The sequence below is a fragment of the Scomber japonicus genome, chromosome 1, assembly GCF_027409825.1.
Source record: "Scomber japonicus isolate fScoJap1 chromosome 1, fScoJap1.pri, whole genome shotgun sequence".
Lineage (NCBI taxonomy): Eukaryota > Metazoa > Chordata > Actinopteri > Scombriformes > Scombridae > Scomber > Scomber japonicus.
Window position 1 is genome coordinate 40,745,247 of NC_070578.1, and position 22,692 is coordinate 40,767,938.

At 37.1% G+C, this 22,692-nt stretch overlaps 1 protein-coding gene across 1 annotated transcript in view; it reads right to left on the reverse strand.

Moving 5' to 3' along the window:
• Window positions 1-2,706: 2,706 nt before the first annotated feature.
• LOC128358604 (interferon-induced very large GTPase 1-like) overlaps window positions 2,707-22,692 on the reverse strand; it is a 232,892-nt gene continuing 212,906 nt past the window's right edge. Inside the window, exons 3-12 of the mRNA XM_053318942.1 lie at window positions 9,675-9,823; window positions 9,478-9,574; window positions 9,258-9,355; window positions 9,081-9,164; window positions 8,904-8,971; window positions 8,718-8,804; window positions 8,401-8,455; window positions 8,045-8,245; window positions 7,899-7,950; window positions 2,707-7,394 (exon numbers count right to left, since the gene is read on the reverse strand). Of these exons, the coding sequence (XP_053174917.1) occupies window positions 2,716-7,394; window positions 7,899-7,950; window positions 8,045-8,245; window positions 8,401-8,455; window positions 8,718-8,804; window positions 8,904-8,971; window positions 9,081-9,164; window positions 9,258-9,355; window positions 9,478-9,574; window positions 9,675-9,823 (5,570 nt within the window). The 3' untranslated portion in view covers window positions 2,707-2,715. The remainder of the gene's footprint in view (window positions 7,395-7,898; window positions 7,951-8,044; window positions 8,246-8,400; window positions 8,456-8,717; window positions 8,805-8,903; window positions 8,972-9,080; window positions 9,165-9,257; window positions 9,356-9,477; window positions 9,575-9,674; window positions 9,824-22,692) is intronic.

Consider the following 22,692-nt stretch of genomic DNA (forward strand, 5'->3'; position numbering starts at 1 on the left):
TGTTCCTATTAGAAATGAAACTGTAAATCATTATATGTAGCTTGTGTCATTATGTACGTAGTTGTACTCATTAAAAAGTAAAATGAAAAAATATAAAGAAATGATAATATTTTCAAAACAACAAAACTGTTAAAATGTTAAAGAATAAAACTGTAAAAAGTAAAATAAATGTAAATGTAAAAATGTCATTATATAGCCTTTAAATGTTATACTGTAGGCCTTCATCATCATCATCATCATCATCTTTAGCACATGTCATTATGTACTTAGTTGTGTTAAAAGATGAATATAATAAAATCTTTGTTCTCATTAAAAAGTGAAATAATACAGTAAAACAATAATAATGTTTTTAAAAGATAAAAACAGTTTTGTGGTGTTTAACTTGACTTGTTCAACATCATCATCATCATCATCATCATCATCATCATCTGTCACACATAATGAAAAAAGTTCCACATTAAAACATGAAAGGATGTCTCAGTATTTGTTCATGAATCAAAAAGTAATTTACATCAACATGAACACATTTGAACTGATGACAATTAATTTACTCTGCAAGAAAACATGAATCACTTCTTCACTGTAGCATTTTATGATTAGTAAGAAATGTTAAAGAATAAAACTATAATGTAAATAATAATATATGTAATGTAATAATATAAATGTAAAAAGTAGTAAAACGTAATAAAACAGCATCTCAATACATGGCCTTTAAACTACATACTATAGGCCTTCATCATCTTCATCTTCATCATCATCATCATCATCATCATCACACTGGTTACTATTCACATAATAATAATAAGAAGAAGAATAAAACCCCAAAATATATTAAATCATGACCCTTTGACATGTGGTCTTTGTATGACATCATCATAAAACAAAAAAACATCCGTATGATCACAAACCAAAAAATGAAGATAAAAACATTTTCTTCATCATGCAGAAGAGTTATTATGCATGAGAGAGAAAAACAAAACATCTATAAAATAAAATAAAAATACAGAATAATAATAAACAGTAAAATAATTAGTTTTAAAAAGGTTTAACAGTTGATCATAACTGCTTCCAGCTTTTCAACCCTGCAAACTTCAAATTGACATGCTTGCTGATATTTTGAAGGGACTCATCAATTTTATCCAGAAGATCTTTTGTGAAAGACTCATGATAATCTTTGTGTGTCGTCACGATATCAGCCACAACATATCTGCAAGACTCAATGACCTCATCTGCTGTGTTCTGCAAATTTCTTTTTATGTCATTTCTGTGGAACAGATTGAAGGTCTTTGGATGTTTTATATGTAGGGACATCTCAACCTTAAACTCACTCTTCCCCATTTCTATTAGGTCTCCAATGTTCTGTAATTCCTCATTGACGTTACGGTTTAGGAAGTTTTTTCTCAAGTGGATGAGGATGTTTGCAGATACATTTTGTTCTTTCAGGCCAGACACATTTTTAGTGACACCAGTCCACATCTTCTCAAACTCATGTGTCAGTTGTTCATCAGACAGTTTGGAGTTTTTACAGTCACTCAGGAGTTTCATGACCTTGTCTTCAATCACTCCTCTGTATTTCCTCTGAATGTCTTGAACCTCTTTTGAACTTTTTTTCATGTGAAGTACGCAATGCAGTTTGTTGTTCACTGAATATTATATATAAATATAAATATATTTTGTTTCAACTAATGTGCTCCAAGTTTGAATATCAGATTCAATGTCAGACTTTAAGATTTCCGACTCTGCTTTTGTTTGCCAGGAGAGGATTTCTCTCCTCCTTTCACATTAAAACATGAAAGGATGTCTCAGTATTTGTTCATGAATCAAAAAGTAATTTACATCAACATGAACACATTTGAACTGATGACAATTAATTTACTCTGCAAGAAAACATGAATAACTTCTTCACTGTAGCATTTTATGATTAGTAAGAAATGTTAAAGAATAAAACTATAATGTAAATAATAATATATGTAATGTAATAATATAAATGTAAAAAGTAGTAAAATGTAATAAAACAGCATCTCAATACAAGGCCTTTAAACTACATACTGTAGGCCTTCATCACCATCATCATCATCATCACACTGGTTACTGTTCACATAGCCATACATCATCATGAAAAAAGACAAAAATAAACAGTTGTAATCATAAAAAAAAGAATAAAAACCCAAAATATATTAAATCTTGACCCTTTGTCATGTGGTCTTTGTATGACATCATCATAAAACAAAAAAACATCCGTATGATCACAAACCAAAAAATGAAGATAAAAACATTTTCTTCATCATGCAGAATAGTTATTATGCATGAGAGAGAAAAACCAAACATCTGTAAAATAAAATAAAAATACAGAATAATAATAAACAGTAAAATAATTAGTTTTAAAAAGGTTTAACAGTTGATCATAACTGCTTCCAGCTTTTCAACCCTGCAACTTGTTGAACTCATCATTTATTATTCATCATGTTCATCAGATCAAATGATGTCATACTATTCACTGTCAGCAGCTGGTTTAGTCTATATTTGAGTTGAAACCACAAAGTGACATTAAAAGAAACAACATTTAAAATAAAACATGAAAACATATTTTAGGTAATGTTAATATTTCAGCCCAGTTCATATTTTTAATGTGTTGATCTGATCTGCTGAAAGCTCTGAAGGGTTTAGTCATCATGTCCTTTTGTTCAGTTTTGATTAAAAACATTTTTACATCGTTCACTTTATGTTGAAGGCATCTTTTAACCCCTTCAGTGCTTGTTCCTTTGTGATTCTCCTCCAGGCCTCTGGAACATCAGCTGGCTTAGCATCGTATTCTTGAGCAAATCTGTCATTGTATCGTACCAGTACATACTTCCAGTAGTCAGATGACTCTATGCTGGGATCTGGAGGAATGTTCCAGTCTGGATAGTAAGTGTGATACTCTTTGAAAGGATGACGCTCCTGTTTAGTGTCTGAGTTTCTGAATGTACGTTCACTCTGCACATTAGTTGTGCACAGTTCTGGAGCCAGCTTCTTAGTGTTTGACCTCCTGTATCTACCAAGACCTTGTGGTCGATGAACAGCTGCATGATGCTTATCGTGTCCTTTTCCTCCAGCCTCACAGGGAACTTTACAAAATGGACATTGCTTTCCACAACCAAACACTCTCTTGAAAAGCTCATCCTGTGGTTTGATTGGAAGTTTGTTCAGAGTCTCAGTGATGTCTTCAGACTTTGAGAATTCCTCCTGAAGCTGTTTGTTCAAGTCTTCTATTGACATTTTGAGGCTGTTGATAAATGGATGACATGTGCTTTGGATTTGAAACAGGGTGGTTCTTTCAGCCTCCACTGAGATTGAGATGTCTTTAATCAAATATTTCCTCATGTTGCTGATGAGCTCTGTGATGCTTTCCTTGTTGTCTGGCAGTTGAACATCATCTGGTCCTTTTGAGGCCTGCTCTAATGCTGCTGTGATTTTATCAACTATGACTTGAAGGTTCTTGTTCTTCAGTTTGCACAAAGTTTTGTCCTCTGACATTTGTTTCTGGATTTGCTGAAATATCCAATCCTTAACATATATTTCATATTTACAGATGTACTTGACAAAACTGTTAAAGTCATCTTTTTGCAGCAACTCTTCCTGAATGTTGTACTGGAAAAAGGAGCGGGAGCTGTACTCTGCTGAATGACAACCTGTCACTATTTCATCCACAATTTCTATTCCCAAAGATCTATTGATGAACTCTTCCACAGCAGGTTTGATACAAATGTGGACAAATTCCTTTGCTTTGCGTTGACAATCATCTCTTTGTTTGTATAAATCAAGAAAATCTGTCAAGTACTGATTCCTGTGTTTCTCTAGCTGAGTTCGAGGATCTTTATCTAACAAGTATTTTTGGTGCATTTTGAGGAATTCCCTTGAGGCAATGCCACAAATGTGAAGTTTCAGGTCAAACTCAAACTTTGCATTGGTTTTGTGATGCTTGTAACTTTGTTGAAGGGATTCATCTATTTTTTCAAGAAGAGCTCTTGTAAAAGAGTCATGGTAATCTGTGTTTGTCTTGGCTTTATCGAGCACAAACCGTGTGCAAGACTCAATGACACCATCAGCAAAGTTTTGCACATCTCCTAATCCCCTAACCACAGACCCAGCCTTATTCAACCCGTAGTCCAGATGGTCATGGCTGGTTTTAAATGGATCCTTCCCAAACTCCTTCAGATCTTTAATCTTTTGGAAGTTCTCATTTACATTCCAGTTTGATAAATGTTTTCTCAACTGGTTGAGAATGCTTGCTGCGATATCTCGTTCTTTCAGGTCAGACACATTTTTAGTGGCTTCAGTCCACATCTTTTCAAACTCACATTTCAGCTCTTCATCAGACAGTGTGGAACCTTTGCAGGCCTTCAGGAGTTTCATGACCTCATCTTCAATCCCTTCTCTATATTTCCTCAGAATATCTTGAGCCTGTTTTGATTTTTTTTTTAGCTCAAGGACAAAATCCAGTTTATTGTTCGCTGAATGTCTGATTTCCTCGGTAAGACTACTGATACTTTTGAAAAAGTCAGTTTTGTATTTTTCTATCAGATTTACATTCTGGTCTTTCTTTTTGTAATAGTTTGTAAGTTTCTCCTTCATTTTTCCTTCTTCAGTTGCTATTTCTTTTGACACCTCAGATTTTTTTGGTTCAACCAGTGTGCTCCAATCTTGAATATCAAATTCAATGTCAGAATTCAAGATTTCCAACTCTGCTTTTTGTTGCCAGGAGAGGATTTCTTTTGTGAACTGCCATTCCCATTGACTGAACTCTTTGCACAGATTAACATAGGCACGGGCTACAAGAGTGTTTCTGAAACTAAAGATGAAGTTCTCATATTTCACAGCTTTCCAGAGACTTCTCAACCATTCTAGAAACTCTGGGATCTTTGAGACTTGATTGCTTTGGTTTCTTTTTACTGTCTCCAAAAGACTTTTCTTTAAATCTGCTACAGCTTCACTGTAACCTGTGCTCACTGATGCCATCGGAGGGGTTCCATGCCAGAGTCCTGGGATGTTCCAGTTGTTTTTGTCCATGTCATAGTCCAGCACATCTGTGAATACTTTAATAGAAGGATTCTTTTCCATTTCAGCAGCAATTTGTGTCATTTTATTGAGCTGGTCCAAGAGATGCTTTCTGTCTGTGAGGTTCTTTGCATGAGCTGAAACTCCAGAAACATTTTGATGCACAAAATGACAAACTGGCTTTTTACCAATGTCCTTCATTCTCAGGAAAGCATGAGCTACAATTTGCAGAATGTCTTTCATTTCTGTTAAATTCTCCATTGCAATGTTAATAATGGTGACGTCACTTAAACCAATCACAAATGTTGCCATCTGGTTGTCATGCTCATAACTGCCTTCTAGTTCTGCCAGATCAGGAGACTTTAGACCCTCTGTGTCAATGAGAACTATAAAATCAAAGTTCAACTCACGTTTCATATCTTCTCCAACTCTGAGGAAGAGCATATAAGCTCCTCTTGTGCATCTGCCGCTGCTGACAGGAAACTGCACACCAAACATGGTGTTGAGGAGTGTTGACTTCCCTGTACTTTGAACACCCAGCACAGTCAGTACTAACAGTCTGCTCTGTTCTCCAACCTTCTTGTGAAGCTCCATCAGGACATCTGTCACCCATCTCTCTGGGATGTTGGAAGCATCTCCATCCAAGAGCTCTAAAGGAAATCCATCCAACAGCATTTCAGCAGCCAAACCAGGGAGACGACATATTTCATCAGCAGTGTTTCTTGAGTCATCAATTGAGAACTCATAGATGAGTCCCATCTCTCTCGTGTAATGCTCTACTCCTAGGAAGCTTTCCAGCAAATCTTTATCTAACCTTTCCATGAGTTTGATGTCTTTGATGTCTGTTTTCTCACATTGCTCTTTTAATTTGTTGCGCAGATCAGACAGTTTGCTCCGTGAATGTGCATTAAGTTTGAGTTTCATCCACTTAAGAAAAAAATCTCTTTTCTCTTTGTCACTTGTGGAAACGGTTTTAATAAAACTCTCCATTCCTTTAGACAGTTTTTGTTTGCTTTGCTCCTTCCTAAGTTTATCTTTTTCTTCATGTAGTTGGCATTTATACTCTTCAAGGCCTGACTCACCAGATTCCAATCTACACTCATCTTTCTCTAACTGTGATAATATTTTCCAGTTTTCTCCCTGCAAAGGAAGTTGTTGTTTCTTGTAGTCTGGTATACTCTGCCTCTCAATATCAACCATGATCTCCTCAACTGCTTTCTTTTGTTCACCACTTGTGGTTTCATCCACAGACAGACCAAGCTCAGCAGCTTTTCCAACCATATTAACAATGTTGAATGTGGCTGATACATCTGACAGTGTGGTCTTGATAGCATCACAAAGTTTATTTAACAACTCTGCTACATTTACCCTTGAGTCTTTAACTTTCACTCTGCTATTTGGTAGCTGTAACTCTTTTAGTGTTTTCCTCACAGACATCATGTCCTCTTTAGAGTTGTCCTTCCGATTAACAACCAGGAAGAGTTTGGATTTCACATCTTGAAGAGAAGTCAGAATCTTGTGCTCTTTTTCTTCAACTTTGTCCAGGAACACAAAGGTAGAAGTTGACTCTTGAACAAGAAAATTGAATTGTTCCAGTGACTCACAAATGTCTCCTCTCAAATTGGCAAAGGCAACTGGCTCTGGAAATATGTCAAGATCTTCTCTGCCACAGGGAAGGAACCAGCAAACCTCCACCAAACCATTGGCTATTCTTCTTTTAAGACTTCCTCCTTCCATATCTCTGTGTATGAACATGTTGTGATTCTGTTGGCCACAACTGAGAACATGATTCAAAACCTGTGACTTGGAGAGACTACAGTTTTTGAGCCTGACAAAGGTAAAGAGTGGTATGTTTGCTTGAACAATGTTGTCTTCAACAAATCCTCTTGATTCAGACAAATCCTGTGGACGCCACTCTTTGACGATGTCTCTCAGAGCCCACAGCATCAGAGTAGACTGACTGTTATTGCCATGAGGCAACAGCAGTGGGACAGAAAACTGACACATTGACATCTTGAGGGCCATTTCCTGTTGCAAGAAGCTGTCAGCACAATGAAAGAGTGCAACTATGAGGTCCAGAGGGTTAACCTTGTTGTCTACAGTGTCATCTGTAGTGAGCTGGTCAAAGTCAAACAGATCACTGTTTTCATCATCATCATTGGTTGATACTTGTGTACAGTTTCTGCATTCTGCGTTGATATGAAAGAGTTTCCTGAGAAAGCACCATGGTATTTTCTCCAAGGATTCAACAGTATCATTATAAATATTGTTTTTGTTGATTTCCAAAAGAGAGTGAAGAGTGAGCTTGTTGGGATAAAATGTCTGCAGTCCAAGTTTGGAGAGAAAGATGAAAAGGGCTGGGGAAGAGAAACGAAACATAACTTAAAAAACTATCAACTCTTTATGACTTCACATGTTTGAAAATGTGTGTACTAAATGTGTGTGTGTGTGTGTGAGAGAGACTGAGAGAGTGAGAGAGAGGGAGAGAGAGAGATGCAAACCAACCAGACCTCCTTTTTGTTTCTTGTGAACATGTTTATCTCAGCTGAATGTAATAATTAATATTGTCATTGTTTACAGTTGGATTGTGAACTGGAACAAATTTGTTGTTTTTACACAAAGTCCACACAAGTCACAAACATCCATATTTTTTGTAGATGTTTTAGGTCCAGACAACAGTCCAATTAGCAAAGCAATTAAAGCAATTTGTTTATTTCATAACAGCAGTTTAAGATCCAGACAATTCAGCCAATGCATTCCAACTCTTTCACTTCCCACAAGCACTATTTAAACCAGAAACATGAAAAGAAATCAGAATTATTCTGATATCAACATCTTATAGAGATGAATAGTTTGCTTACCTGCTGACCCCAGTATCACTCCCTCTTCAGGGCCAAATTCCTGAGCAATGATCTAGAATGAGTAGAGGACAAACATTTTGTAACTGAACACAGTCTGTTTTATGTAAATTCAGACTTTATCAGAGACAACTAACTGTGTTCTCCACCTGTGGTGTGAGGAACTTCTGTATCCTGCAGCAGAGGAAAGGTCTGTTCAGTATGCTGCTGACTGAGGGTCTCTTTTCAGGGTCACAATCCAACAGCTGAGCCAAGAGAGAGCGCAGTTCTTGGGAGTAGTGATCAGACACAGGAGAGTATGAACCACGGATGATCTTCAGACATAGTTCCCCCATATTGCCAGCCTTAAACTGAGAGGAAACACATTTAGTTATAACCACTGCAGGGAACCTGAGGAAAGGAAAGAGAAGAGATCTAAATCATTATTTGGGAGAGCATTGCAATACTGTGTAAGATACATTAAATCTACATAAAGTAATAAACAGCTCACACACAGAATACTTACTGCAGGCTTTAGAGTGCACATTTCATTCAGGACACAACCTACGGCCCAAATATCACTGCAGAGGGAGAGAAAGTCAGAGGAGAGAGCAGAAAAACAGGCTGAGATCAGTTATGAAGGCAGCTTTATATTTATTCAATAAGTCACTTTAAGATGGAGGAAAAAGGGTTTCATTGCTGAGAAAACCATGAAGTGGACATTGAGATTGAGAGGTTATTTAAAAACACAACATATAAGGCTTTACTTCCACTAGATTACTATGTTAACAGTAGGTCTACTAATTTAACCTCAAATGAGAAACAAAAGCATAATGTTTGTACCTTTTGTTGTTGTATGGTTTGTTCTCACAGATCTCTGGTGATATGTAAAGTGGTGTTCCTATGTGTGTTGTTGCCAGTTCTCCAGTCCTGGAAATGAGAAGAGAATAGAAATCAGTATTATGATTTATTATTTCCATTTTGAACTTTGCTCTATAGAGATCTGCAGTCAGATGACATTTTACAAACCTGTTCAGCACTCTTGCAACTCCAAAGTCCCCAAGCTGTACAGCCCCATCTTTAGTCAAAAATATGTTCTATATAGAAATCATAACAGACATATCAAAGACATTATCATGAGGCTATACAATAGAAATAAAAATGCATCATTACTGAGGGAAGATCATGTGATGTATGAAGTAATACCTGTGGTTTTATGTCTCTGTGGAGGATTTTTCTATCATGGATGTGTTTTAGTGCCAAACAAATCTGCACAAACCAGTCCAAGATCTAAGAAAGACAGGAATATAAAAACATTAAACAAGTCCAAATACATTTTGAAAAACGATTAATAGACAGATCCTTCAATAGTTAATATCTTACTTGCTGTTCTGAGAAAAGTTTTCCTTTCTGAGATTTGATCTTCTTGGAGAGGTCTCCTCCTTCACAGTAGTCCATCACAATATACAGACAGCTCGTGTCTGCAAGATTTTTATACAGCATAAGGAACATGGTTTCATACACATATCATTCATGCATCAGGATATTTTTGCAGTAGATGACCTCTGTGATACTTTAAGTAAAGAACTTGGATCATTTATACCTTCAAAATATTCCTTATACTGGACAATGAAGGGATGACTCATGTTGGAAAGAACTTTAACTTCTTGTTGAGCTTTCTGCCTCTCTTCAGTCGACATCTGTCAAAGTGAGAGGAACAGATAATGTGAAAGAGCAAAGTAATAAAGCAAAGCTCAAATGAACACTGAAATAGTGGAATATTATACATATGGTGCTTACTCTAGATATGAAAATCTCCTTGATGACATATTGTTGTCCATCTTCTTTGGATTTGACAAGGATGGTTGTTCCAAATGTACCTTCCCCAATTTTCTCCACCGTTTCATACTTATCCATGTTAGTGGAATGACTGTCACCACATGTTTGTTCTACAGAGACACAGATAGCTGATTACAGACAAATAGGCATACAGTAGGCAGAAGAAGGAGCAGAAACAATGTTGTTGAGGTACTTTATACAAAGTAACCTGTATTGTGAACTACGCTGTCACTCAGAAACTAATGTTAGCGGAGCGATGACCTCCAGCATCAACAAACGAGACCTGCTGATGAAGACACACTGCAGTATTAAACAACTTAAACCAACTCTGAGATGAAGAAAATAACTCTGTTCAGTCTGTCTCATCTCTGCTGGAGAGAAGACTCTTTTATTAATGATCACAGTCTGATTAATAGTTTTTTGTTCATTAAACTTGAATTTGACCATCAAGGAACTAAAATCACTACAGACTACTTCTTTTTCTCTCTTTCTTTTAGTTAAGACATTTACACTAAAGTGGGTGTTTGTCTGAATTTAACTCAGATTTAACATCCATATCACACCATCTTCATCTGCTTCACTCTGAACTGATGCTGAAGAAAAGTTTAACTCACCAGCAGATTGTCCATCTTTAAAACATATACGATGGTCCATAGAATCATCCTTCATGGACTCACAGCTGGGTAAAGGAGAAGTTGGTCTCTGCTTCTGCTGCTCTGAGCTTCAACACAAACAGAGATTTGAGTATAAATAATGATGAAGGGATGATTTGTGTCGTGGACAGTTAAAGATCTTCATCTCACCTGTGAGCTTTTGTCTCGCTGTCATGTTTCCCACACAGATCGGTTCTGGAGGAAGTGTTTCCCTCCTTTTTCTCCATACATGGATTCATAGCACAGCTGACACCTTCACACAAACAACAACATGCTGTCAGAGCTGCACTCACTCATTTCAACAACACTGAGAAAGTTTACTTGTAAAATGATCACCTGCTTATTCCACATCTGTTCAGATAATTAATATCCTCAGCTACATATATTTGATAATACAAAATTAAACACTTTCCATTTTTTGGGAGTCTCTCTGACTGTTCTGAGGGATTTATAAGCAATGAAAGGGGCCAACAAGTGGGAAATGTAGTTATCTCTATAACTTTTACTAAAACACATAACTTACCAGTATTATCAGTTTCTTTGGTGCCATAACCGGATTCTGCTCCAGAAGTAGAGGTGGTCGATGGACCTGCAGTGAAATAAACACATTAATTAAACATGGTCAAACTGTTTAAAATGCAGAAGGCTACTTTACACCCTGTTTATAATCTTTCTGTGCTGTGTTTATTTGAACCTGTGACCCTTTTCCAGCCATGTGCTTTAATAGTGTTCCTGGAAAGGGAATTGAAAGAGTAAGCTAATACTGTTAGCCCTTCAGTGCAGAGGCCAAACTGGACCTGTTTCTGCCTACATTTCTATTCTGCAGTTAAATGCTTTATGACACCAATGTGAACATCACAGTGCCATAGATAATGTTAGATATTAGATTATGGCATGCTGTGTGTGGAGCAGGTGACCATATAAGGAAATCTATCATGAGCTGATGTTGGCTGGTTCTAAATATAACCAAACTGAGTATTCAGAGCCTTTGTGATTACTTCAACATACGCTCACCTCATTATTTGAGACTTTGGCCATTTTTAATTAATTAATTAATTGAAAATGAGGGGACTCAAGACCGACCCTTTTAGACGATGCGTCTGGCACAGTGAACCTTTTTCCGCTGTTAAAATACCAAAGTAGATTTGGACTCGCCCCAAAGACACTTTCGCCATGCGTTATAGATATTAAAATAGGGCCATAACAGTGTTTTGTTTAAGAGCACCTTAGTGATTGATATGTGAAGAGGTTTGGCTCTGAGCTTCATGCTCAGCTGCTTTTATGAGCACTGCTTACCTTTTTTGTTTAAGTTAAACAGTTGAACTTTAACTGTCTTGTCTAAGAGGATTGTTGTTGGACTATAAGTTACTGGAATAAAGATTTAATTGAGGAGAAACACTGTATTTTGTGGATTCATGGCATTTTTACATGTTAGCTTATTGTGGTGCACTTTTATTTTTGTGCTTAATCATTAATTGAGTGAATGGATTTGAATATTGACTCTTGAATCACATTTAAAATAGATGTGAACTGAAACTATCAATTCTTAAGGCTGTGTACCTGACTTCTCTTCTTCTTTGTCCATTTTTATGTCTGACTCTGCAGTCCTCTTCATAAACCTGGGGACAAAAGTACATTTTTATTTTGTACATTGCACCAATGGAACCATCAAGTATATAATAATATAAAACAACAAAACCTGCATTCTTCATGTCTCTTTTATAGCATTTATACAACCATCAGCTACGAGACACTTTCTGAAAACTCAAGTCTGTGTCAGTTCTGTGTCATTGGGTCATGTCATATCTGGAAGTGTTATGTTTTTGTTTAAGTCACTGACGACAGCAACACAGGAAAATGTTACACTACTGAAATCATTTTTGAAAAAAAGCTAAATTTAAAAATAAAACTCTATTAATGATTTGCTGGTCAACTACGAACTGACTGGTTTTTTAATATAAGTAAAATAATATATTGTCTGTGTCATTAAGACCAGATAATGTAGTTTAATATGAAATAAAACTAATTAGGAGAGATAACATGTAACATGTATGAGGTGCAGAGGGTGAAACCAAAGTTAGTTTAGGGTTTTTTTGCATTTGTTCAGCATTGCATTTTCTGATTAACTAATAATTTAATATTTACAAGATGGAAAAAACTTATTTTTTAAGGGTGCAGTGTTAAAATGTTGTGATGAAATATTTGTATGTTTCTACGATACATTTGTTTTGTCTATAATCAGTCCATAGCAGGCACTTGCACACATAGGGCCCTAGGGGTGCTTGAGCCCCTGAACTTTTTACCTCGTATTAAAAAGTACCCTCTGTGTGTGTGTGTGTGTGTGTGTGTGTGTGTGTGTGTTTTTAAATAACATTAATAAATTCCTATTAGGGATGTAAAAGAAACGGCGGTACCAAAACTCCACGGTATTCTACCGCACCCATTTTCTTGTAATATGGTGTTGTGTGTGTTGAGCCGCTGCTCCTCTGTCTGCCGAGCCGAGAGAGAGAGACAGAGAGACAGAGAGAGAGAGAGAGACAGAGAGACAGAGAGAGAGAGACAGAGAGAGAGACAGAGAGAGAGAGAGACAGAGAGAGAGAGAGAGAGAGAGAGAGAGAGAGAGAGAGAGAGTGATGAAGCAGCTGTCCCATGGATAACTGAGGAGACATGACAGTGGAGCAACTTGAACCTGAGATTCTATTTTTGCCGGACGTCAATTTAGCACAGGGCAGATTGTGCGGGACAGGAAATCGTGTACAAAATACAAAATAAAACACCGGGTTAATTTTCAAAATAAAATGCACCGTGTTTACAGCGGATCATATTTCCCTCACTACATGTCTGAAGTACAGGTCCGAGGTTTAGATATAAAGTTGATTGTGACTATGATAATGTGAATGAACTCATGTTGAAAGAGCAAATGCAAATCACATTCACCTACACAGTACACACAGCTAAGTAGTTAGCTTTCTATTAGCACTTTATTTTTTAATTTTACATTAATTTCTATATTGTGTAAAGGACCGGAAAAAAAACTTTGGCGCGCTCTGCACCGCACATGCTGCCCTTTTCTGAGTTTGAGCCCCTGCCCCTCTATAATCATGTGCACGTCCCTGCTGAACAGCATGTAAGGGTTAAACAGATGCGCTCAACGTGTGTGTGTGTGTGTGTGTGTGAGTGTGTGTGTGCGCGAGCGCATTTTCGCTTATAGATGGTGTGTTTGTGTCAGATATTGATGCCTTGATGACAGAGGTTATAGTTTATTAGCAGATGTGAGCTGTTTGGGTAGATAAAGGCTACACAGACTCGGTATGAGAACGTGCTTGCATCGGGAAAAAAAAAAGAAATTTTTAATACGTATTTTCCGAATTTACCCAGCAACAAGAAATACTATTTTCTAATTGGGTGGTAGGTCGCTGACTCGGGACAGATATGAACTCCTCGCTGTTCATTTCTGTATATTATATATTAATGTCTCTATTAATTTCTGTATATTAGGCTATATATATAAATGTCTGTATATTATTCATGTCTGTGCGGTGAACTTGATCACGTCAGAAATGTGAGTTGCTTTAAATGCGTCTCAAGGTCAATGCGTGAGACTTGAAAGCTTTGTGATTCATATATCCTGTAATTATACATTTTACTTTCTGAATCAAGCAATCTCTGAAAGTTACTTACATGTTCTTGTTCCTGATCAGTCTGGTTTTCTTCTCTGCAGCTTCAGTTTTCTCTAACGCTGCTCTCTTTGGTGCTGATCATCAACTTTAAGTCCCCCTTTCTTTATAACAACATGGTACTCTCCCTCTTCCTGTTCGCCTTCTTTTTTTTTCTTCCTCTCTCTCTGTTCAGCAGTGTAGAGAGCAGTGTATTACTGCCCTGAACAGGTGAAAAGTTTTGTTGACTTAGTCCCACCTCATATTCTCTCATATAATTCTGTGTCATGCAGGAACTTCAGGAGCACTGCTTTTATAATCAGCTGGTGGTTCTCATTATGGACAAGAACAGATTGAACAGAAAATACCTCTATTCCCAGATCTGACTGTCTGTCCAACCTTCTGTACATCCACACTCACACAGCCTGGTGGGATGATTTACTGTTATGTAGACACTTATTTCATCACGTTTTAACAGAGTCTCTTCTGGTACCATAACTACAATGCAACTACAAAAACACTCTTAACCTGGGGTTGAAAAGAGAAATAGCGCCTCCCTTTGGTGTCATTCTGCCATAGCCTCTTCCTCTCTCTCATCATACTCTCCTTCATCGTTTCCTCCCATCCCAGTGGTACATTTACATCTGTTTCATTATTATTTAAACTTTCCTTTGCTATGGAGTCAGTCATTTCATTTGCCTTGACTCCAGCATGCAGGGATCCAGCAGAGTGACGTCACAGCCTGTTTCTCTTATTCTAGACAAAACAAGTATCTCATAAATGATATCAGGATGAGTCTGTGATTTACCTCCATCAGAGCAGCTGCTGAATCAGTACATATTATGACTCTATTCTGCCTGGTTTCCTCTAGCACACACAGTCCAAAGTGTTAAACCCTCCTAGTTGCACATTTAACATGCTGGTTGAACTCTTCAGATTGGCATGATTAAAGTCTCCAGCAGTTATAAAGACAGCATTGGGATATACTATGTTGTTTATTATTACAGGGCTCTCAAGTTTCATGGAACATTCTGAGTGAGATTCAGAGTCTGTTCCCTTTCTGTTCCTGTGAGTTGTTAACTGATAGGATCAATGTTCAGTTCATCTGAGAGAGGACAGGATCTTCCTACAGCGGTCAAATTTCCTGGTTTGTTTTCATGACAAGTCAGCAACTGTAAAGTTTCATGGTAGGATGGATATTCTTTTGTTTTTCATTCACTCTATGTAATTACTTCTGCTAAGATGTTTCGGTTTTGACTGTTTTGAAATAAAAAGGAACAAGAAATTCAATCAATCTTTATTTATCTCACTCCAAATGTTCCATGAAACTTGAGAGCCCTGTATTAATAAACAACATAGTATATCCCAATGCTTACTTTATAACTGCTGGAGATTTTAATCATGCCAATCTGAAGAGTTCAACCAGCATGTTAAATGTGCAACTAGGAGGGTTTAACACTTTGGACTGTGTGTGCTAGAGGAAACCAGGCAGAATAGAGTTATAATATGTACTGATTCAGCAGCTGCTCTGACGGCCTTACAGGAGGTAAATCACAGACTCATCCTGATATCATTTATGAGATACTTGTTGTTTTGTCTAGAATAAGAGAAACAGGCTGTGACGTCACTCTGCTGGATCCCTGCATGCTGGAGTCAAGGGAAATGAAATGAAATAATATAAAATAATAACAAAACATACCACTGGGATGGGAGGAGTTGAGGGAAACAATGGAGAGTATGATGAGAGAGTGGAAGAGGCTATGGCAGAATGACACCAAAGGGAGGCGCTATTTCTCTTTTCAACCCCAGGAGAACAGGAATGTACAGAAAATAAAATATAAACTAAAAGTGGACAGTTTTTTAGAGCTCCCCCAGAACGTCTAAAGGGAGGCTTTCAAATGAGCTGTCCCTTTCAGGGGAGCTGAGCTCCCCATAGCTCCCCTGTAATTCGAACCATGTCGCCATGTTGTTATAAAGAAAGGGACATTTAAAGTTGATCAACAGCACCAAAGAGAGCAGCGTGAGAGAAAACTGAAGCTGTAGAGAAGAAAACCAGACTGATCAGGAACAAGAACATGTAAGTAACTTTCAGAGATTGCTTGATTCAGAAAGTAAAATGTATAATTACAGGATATATGAATCACAAAGCTTTCAAGTCTCACGCATTGACCTTGAGACGCATTTAAAGCAGCTCACATTTCTGACGTGATCAAGTTCACCGCACAGACATTAATAATATACAGACATTTATATATATAGCCTAATATACAGAAATTAATAGAGACATTAATATATAATATACAGAAATGAACAGCGAGGAGTTCATAGCTGCCCCGAGTCAGCGACCTACCACCCAATTAGAAAATAGTATTTCTTGTTGCCAGAAAATAATAATATATAATAATATTTTTAAAAATAGCCTATATATATTTCTTTTTTCCCGATGCAAGCACTTTCTCATACTGAGTCTGTGTAGCCTTTATCTACCCAAACAACTCACATCTGCTAATAAACTAACCTCTGTCATAAGGCATCAATATCTGACACAAACACACCATTTATAAGCTCGCGCGCACACACACGCGCACACTCACTCACTCACTCACACACTCACACACGTTGAGCGCATCTGTTTAATCCTTACAATCTGTTCAGGGTTAAATTTGACCCATTTCTACACTTTTGGGAGGCGCTATAGATCACTTAACGCTCATACCTCAGAAGTGAGGCTTCATGTTTGGGTTGAGACATGATGGGATTCTGCTGTTATTGATCACAGTGCAGGGCCGGCCCGTGGCATAGGCAGTATAGGCAAATGCTAAGGGCGCCGTCCATCCAGGGGGCGCCACAAATGGGGGAAGAAAAAAAAAAAAAAAAAAAAAAATGTAACTTCCACTATTCTTAAAACTACTTGGTATCATGTCTTAATATGAAGATAATAAGCCCACATTAATTTAACTGCATAGCAAAGCCTGTTAAATAGGAATACTAATAATAATAATGATGACACGTTACTTTCCTAAGACGCCCCCCCCCCACTAATTAGACTGTACCTGCTACCTGGGGGAGGATGGTCGTTTTTTAACGTGACTCCAGGGCAAGCTCGACAACAATATGTCAAAATGTCCCAAACTGTCTGGTGCCCAGGGGAGGAAGAAAAGAAAAGAAGAGGAGGAAAACGAGACAAAGACAGAGGTAACGTTACAATCAAGATGATGTCATGACATTATTTGTGTGTTGCAGAACGACGATAACGTCGTTAACCATTAGCATAACATGGTTTGTTGTTAAACTGTTAGTTTTAACGCCAGTTAATGTTATGGAAGAGCCTAAGTTGGAAAATAGTAATGTAACTACTCCCACCTTACTTCCCAGCAAGCACATTTTGGTTGAAAAGACGTCTAAAAGACGTGTATCTATGGTAACCGGTGAAAAGACGTTGAAAATTGGTTGAAAAGTGAACGTTTTTTACCGGCTATATGGAGACATTTATTCAACTTTCACATAGAAAACATATTCACCGGGAATTGCTGTATAGAAAAGTCCCAGCTTATTTAGTGTGCAGACATAGCCTATATAGTTCCATATTTATGATATTTTATTCAACATTAAATGCTTTGAAATTACGTTTTGTGTAGACGTCATTTCACCTCTCATTTATAGAAAAAACGTCAAAATAATCAATAGAGCTACAACTGAGGTAATTATCAACCGACATCAAACTAATGTGTGTTTTGTGACACGTTGATGTTGTAACCGTTTTCAGACGATTGAAAAGACGTTCAGACCTCATATCAATCTGTTTTTAACCGGAAATCAAACGTTGAAATTACGGGTTGTGCTCCCTGGGTTTCCTCAGGGAAATGTGTAAATATTAGATCTATTCAGCATTTTTATTAACATCTGGTTAGCTAAGGTTTTCTTAGCTTGTAATAGTCAATCAAAATGCTATTCCTTTTCCACCCTTTTATTATAGTTGTAAGCTGAGCTGTATGTTGTGTTACAGTTCATATTGTCTAAAATGTGTTTATAGTGATAAACTTTACATCAGTGTTACAGTGCACATAATTCATGTTATAGCATAACTTAGCATTCCCACATTCTATATTATACTGCAGTTTACTACTTCTTTGCATTCTGCTAATCAGCATTTTGTTGTAATGACAATAACATTGAATCTTATATAGTTTGCATATCAGAAAAAGTACATTGTATATTATACATGTACAGTATAGTGAACATCATGCATGTATCTCTTAGATTTTTCATTTATATTATTTCATTTCATTCTTGAAATCATATTAGCCTATGTATCATATCATATTTATTATTAGACTGGTGTCACATACTCCTCTTCTCTCTTCAGATGCGCTGTTGAGGTTTCTCAGTCCCACTCCTGCAAATCTTGGGCCACCTACAGCATCAAGCGCTCCTCCTGTTGCCTCCACCTCAGCAGCACCACCCAGAAGTGATGCAGCAGCATGTCACTTGTTTACACTTTTAAATCTTATACTTTATGTAAGCTATTTATATTATATTTCATATATTCATATCATATTTTTTTGTATTTCTTTCTAATTTGTTCTAAGTATTTTGATTGGGCAATTTCTTTCTTTAAATAAAAGAATGTCCAAGATAAAGCTATTCAGTTTCTTGTGAGTATGTACACCAGCAGTGGAATTTACTTCGATGCAAGGGGGGCACCACCTAAAATCTTGCCTAGGGCGCCACATTGGTTAGGGCCGGGTCTGTCACAGTGGATGATACTGTAACAAATATGCTTACACTGAGAGGGGTTTATACGTTTGTTGTTCTATTTGTGTATGTGTGTGATAGGATTTGTGCAATTTACTTTAATTTTTATTAGCAGTATGTTATAATTTGTGATTATTTCATATTATGATAATTAATACTTAAAGTAATACTGAACAGACTTTCATTACAAGATGATCAGTTAAAACATTTCAAAATGCACCTGCATTGTTTCACATTTTGTTACTTTCAGTTAAATAAAAGATTTTTCCAGTCAGAGATGTCGTCATTGTCATATTGTCTCGTCCCTGTGAACCCAATATCATGTATCATCTCATGGTGTGAGTTGAGTGTCACAGCCCTAATAAATATATTCTAAAAAAATACTTAAAAATAGCTTGAAAGCAGAATACACATAAGTTGTCTCATTATTGCACATTGAGTTAGGTTGTAATAAAAAGATTCTAAGTACAGTTCATGACACAGTGGTGAAACAGTGAGTTCAGTTCAGTGATGGTTATTAGATGAAAAGCTGTACTTGACGCTGCGGACACTGCGGGCACTTTGCCGCACCTCCGCCGTCCGCCGTGAGTTTGATTGCATGGCAACTCTCTACAGGACGCTTTTCGCCGCTCTTCGGTGCGTCCGCAGGCTGATGGATGATTTTTTTTTTTCAGTGTTTCTGGCTAAGTTTTTGCTGAGCTGAAGTCTGAGTTCTAATAGTCACAAGGTTCAAGTTGCTCCACTGTCACGTCTCCTCAGTTATCCATGCAGCTTCTCTCTCTCTCTCTCTCTCTCTCTCTCTCTCTCTCTCTCTCTCTCTCTCTTATTAGTTAATCAGAAAAATCTGATCTAAACTAACTTTGGTTTCACTCTCTGCACCTCATACATGTTACATCTCTCCTATTTAGTTTTATTTCATATTATACTACATTATCTGGTCTTAATGAAACAGATGATATATTATCATCAATAATCAGAATCATTAATAGAGTGAGAATAAACTAACCTGCTCAGAAACAATCAGAAGCTACTTTTAGCCAGTAAGTAATAAATCCTATAAAAGAGACATGAAGAATGCAGGTTTTGTTGTTTTATATTATTATATACTTGATGGTCTCATTGGTGCAATGTACAAAATAAAAATGTACTTTTGTCCCCAGGTTTATGAAGAGGACTGCAGAGTCAGACATAAAAATGGACAAAGAAGAAGAGAAGTCAGGTACACAGCCTTAAGAATTGATAGTTTCAGTTCACATCTATTTTAAATGTGATTCTCAAGAGTCAATATTCAAAACCATTCACTCAATTAATGATTTAGCACAAATGTAAAAGTGCACCACAATAAGCTAACATGTAAATGTTACAAAATACAGTGTTTCTCCTCAATTAAATCTTTATTCCAGTAACTTATAGTCCAACAACAATCCTCTTAGACAAGACAGTTAAAGTTCAACTGTTTAACTTAAACAAAAAAGGTAAGCAGTGCTCATAAAAGCAGCTGAGCCCGAAGCTCAGAGCCAAACTTCTTCACATATCAATCACTAAGGTGCTCTTAAACAAAACACTGTTATGGCCCTATTTTACCGATCTATAACGTGGTCTGAAAGGGTCGGACTTAAGTCCCCTCATTTTTAATTAATTAATTAAAAATGGCCAAAGTCTCAAATAATGAGGTGAGTGTATGTTGAAGTAATCCCTGCGAGTAAAAGGCTCTGAATACTCAGTTTGGTTATATTTAGAACCAGCCAACATCAGCTCATGATAGATTTCCTTATATGGTCACCTGCTCCACACAGCATGCTATAATCTAATATCTAACATTATCTATGGCACTGTGATGTTCACATTGGTGTCATAAAGCATTTAACTGCAGAATAGAAATGTAGGCAGATACAGGTCCAGTTTGGCCTCTGCACTGAAGGGCTAACAGTATTAGCTTACTCTTTCAATTCCCTTTCCAGGAACACTATTAAAGCACATGGCTGGAAAAGGGTCACAGGTGCAAATAAACACAGCACAGAAAGATTATAAACAGGGTGTGAAGTGGCCTTCTGCATTTTAAACAGTTTGACCATGTTTAATTAATGTGTTTATTTCACTGCAGGTCCATCGACCACCTCTACTTCTGGAGCAGAATCCGGTTATGGCACCAGAGAAACTGATAGTACTGGTAAGTTATGTGTTTTAGTAAAAACTTATAGAGATAGCTACATTTCCCACTTGTTGGCCCCTTTCATTGCTCATCAATCCCTCAGAACAGTCAGAGAGACTCCCAAAAAATGGAAAGTTGGATGTTTCATTGTGTATTAACAAATATATGTAGCTGAGGATATTAATTATCTGAACAGATGTGGAATAAGCAGGTGACCATTTTCCAAGTAAACTTTCTCAGTGTTGTTGAAATGAGTGAGTGCAGCTCTGACAGCATGTTGTTGTGTTTGTGTGAAGGTGTCAGCTGTGCTATGAATCCATGTATGGAGAAAAAGGAGGGAAACACTTCCTCCAGAACCGATCTGTGTGGGAAACATGACAGCGAGACAAAAGCTCAAAGGTGAGATGAAGATCTTTAACTGTCCATGACACAAATCATCCCTTCATCATTATTTATACTCAAATCTCTGTTTGTGTTGAAGCTCAGAGCAGCAGAAGCAGAGACCAACTTCTCCTTTATCCAGCTGTGAGTCCATGAAGGATGATTCTAAGGAACTTGTTATATTTTTTAAAGATGGACAATCTGCTGGTGAGTTAAACTTTTCTTCAGCATCAGTTCAGAGTGAAGCAGATGAAGATGGTGTGATTTGGATGTTAAATATGAGTTTAATTCAGACAAACACCCACTTGAGTGTAAATGTCTTAACTAAAAGAAAGAGAGAAAAAGAAGTAGTCTGTAGTGATTTTAGTTCCTTGATGGTCAATTTCAAAGTTTAATGAACAAAAAACTATTAATCAGACTGTGTTCATTAATAAAAGAGTTATTGCTTCATTTTGTAATTTTTTGTGTCCAGTCTTCTCTCCGGCAGTGGAGAGCAGCCTCTCTGCTGCACTGTTAGCTCCTTTAGCTCCTTAAAGTCATCATTGTTCAACACGCTGAGCGGGCGCAGGGTTGTTGAGATGAGAGAGACTGAACAGAGTTATTTTCTTCATCTCAGAGTTGGTTTAAGTTGTTTAATACTATAAATGCACTGGTCCAATGAGTAAGGCCACGTCTCATACTGATGTTTCCGGTTGTTTTTATTCTTATCTCTTTTCCTCTCAAGACACCGTGAAAACTATAAAAATAACACAAAACACAACATGTTAAAAAATATCTCTCTCTATCATCCACAGTCTCAAGTTTCTCTCATTACACAGGCCCAAGCATGGCAATAAAAGGCACACTAAATGTTTTTATAAAGAATTCCCACAAATGCCACACAAATATGACAATTGCAACCACAAAACAAGGCAAACAGTTACCGTGTGCGCCTCTTGAACCATGCAAATTACTTTCTGGCTGTATGTCTTCTTTGTAGCCACGTTGTCGTTCTCCGTTTACATCTCTTCTCACCCATAATGCAGCACACCTCCCCAAACACTGACCTATGACCTTAACTTTCAAAATAAAAGATGAAATCTGTCTCAGAGACAGTTACAAATACTGCAGTGTGTGTTGGTCAGCAGGTCTCGTTTGTTGATGCTGGAGGTCATCGCTCCGCTAACATTTCTGAGTGACAGCGTAGTTCACAATACAGGTTACTTTGATCTTACAAATATAATCATTTAGTCATTAAATCAAAAACTGCTTGTAACCGCTTGTTCCTCTAATTTGAAACGCCTTATTTTGGTCTGCTTTGCTTTCTAATTTCTAATTGAAGGCTACTGGTGAATATTTAATTCATAACTCTTATTCTAATGCAACCTGTATGTTTAAACAAT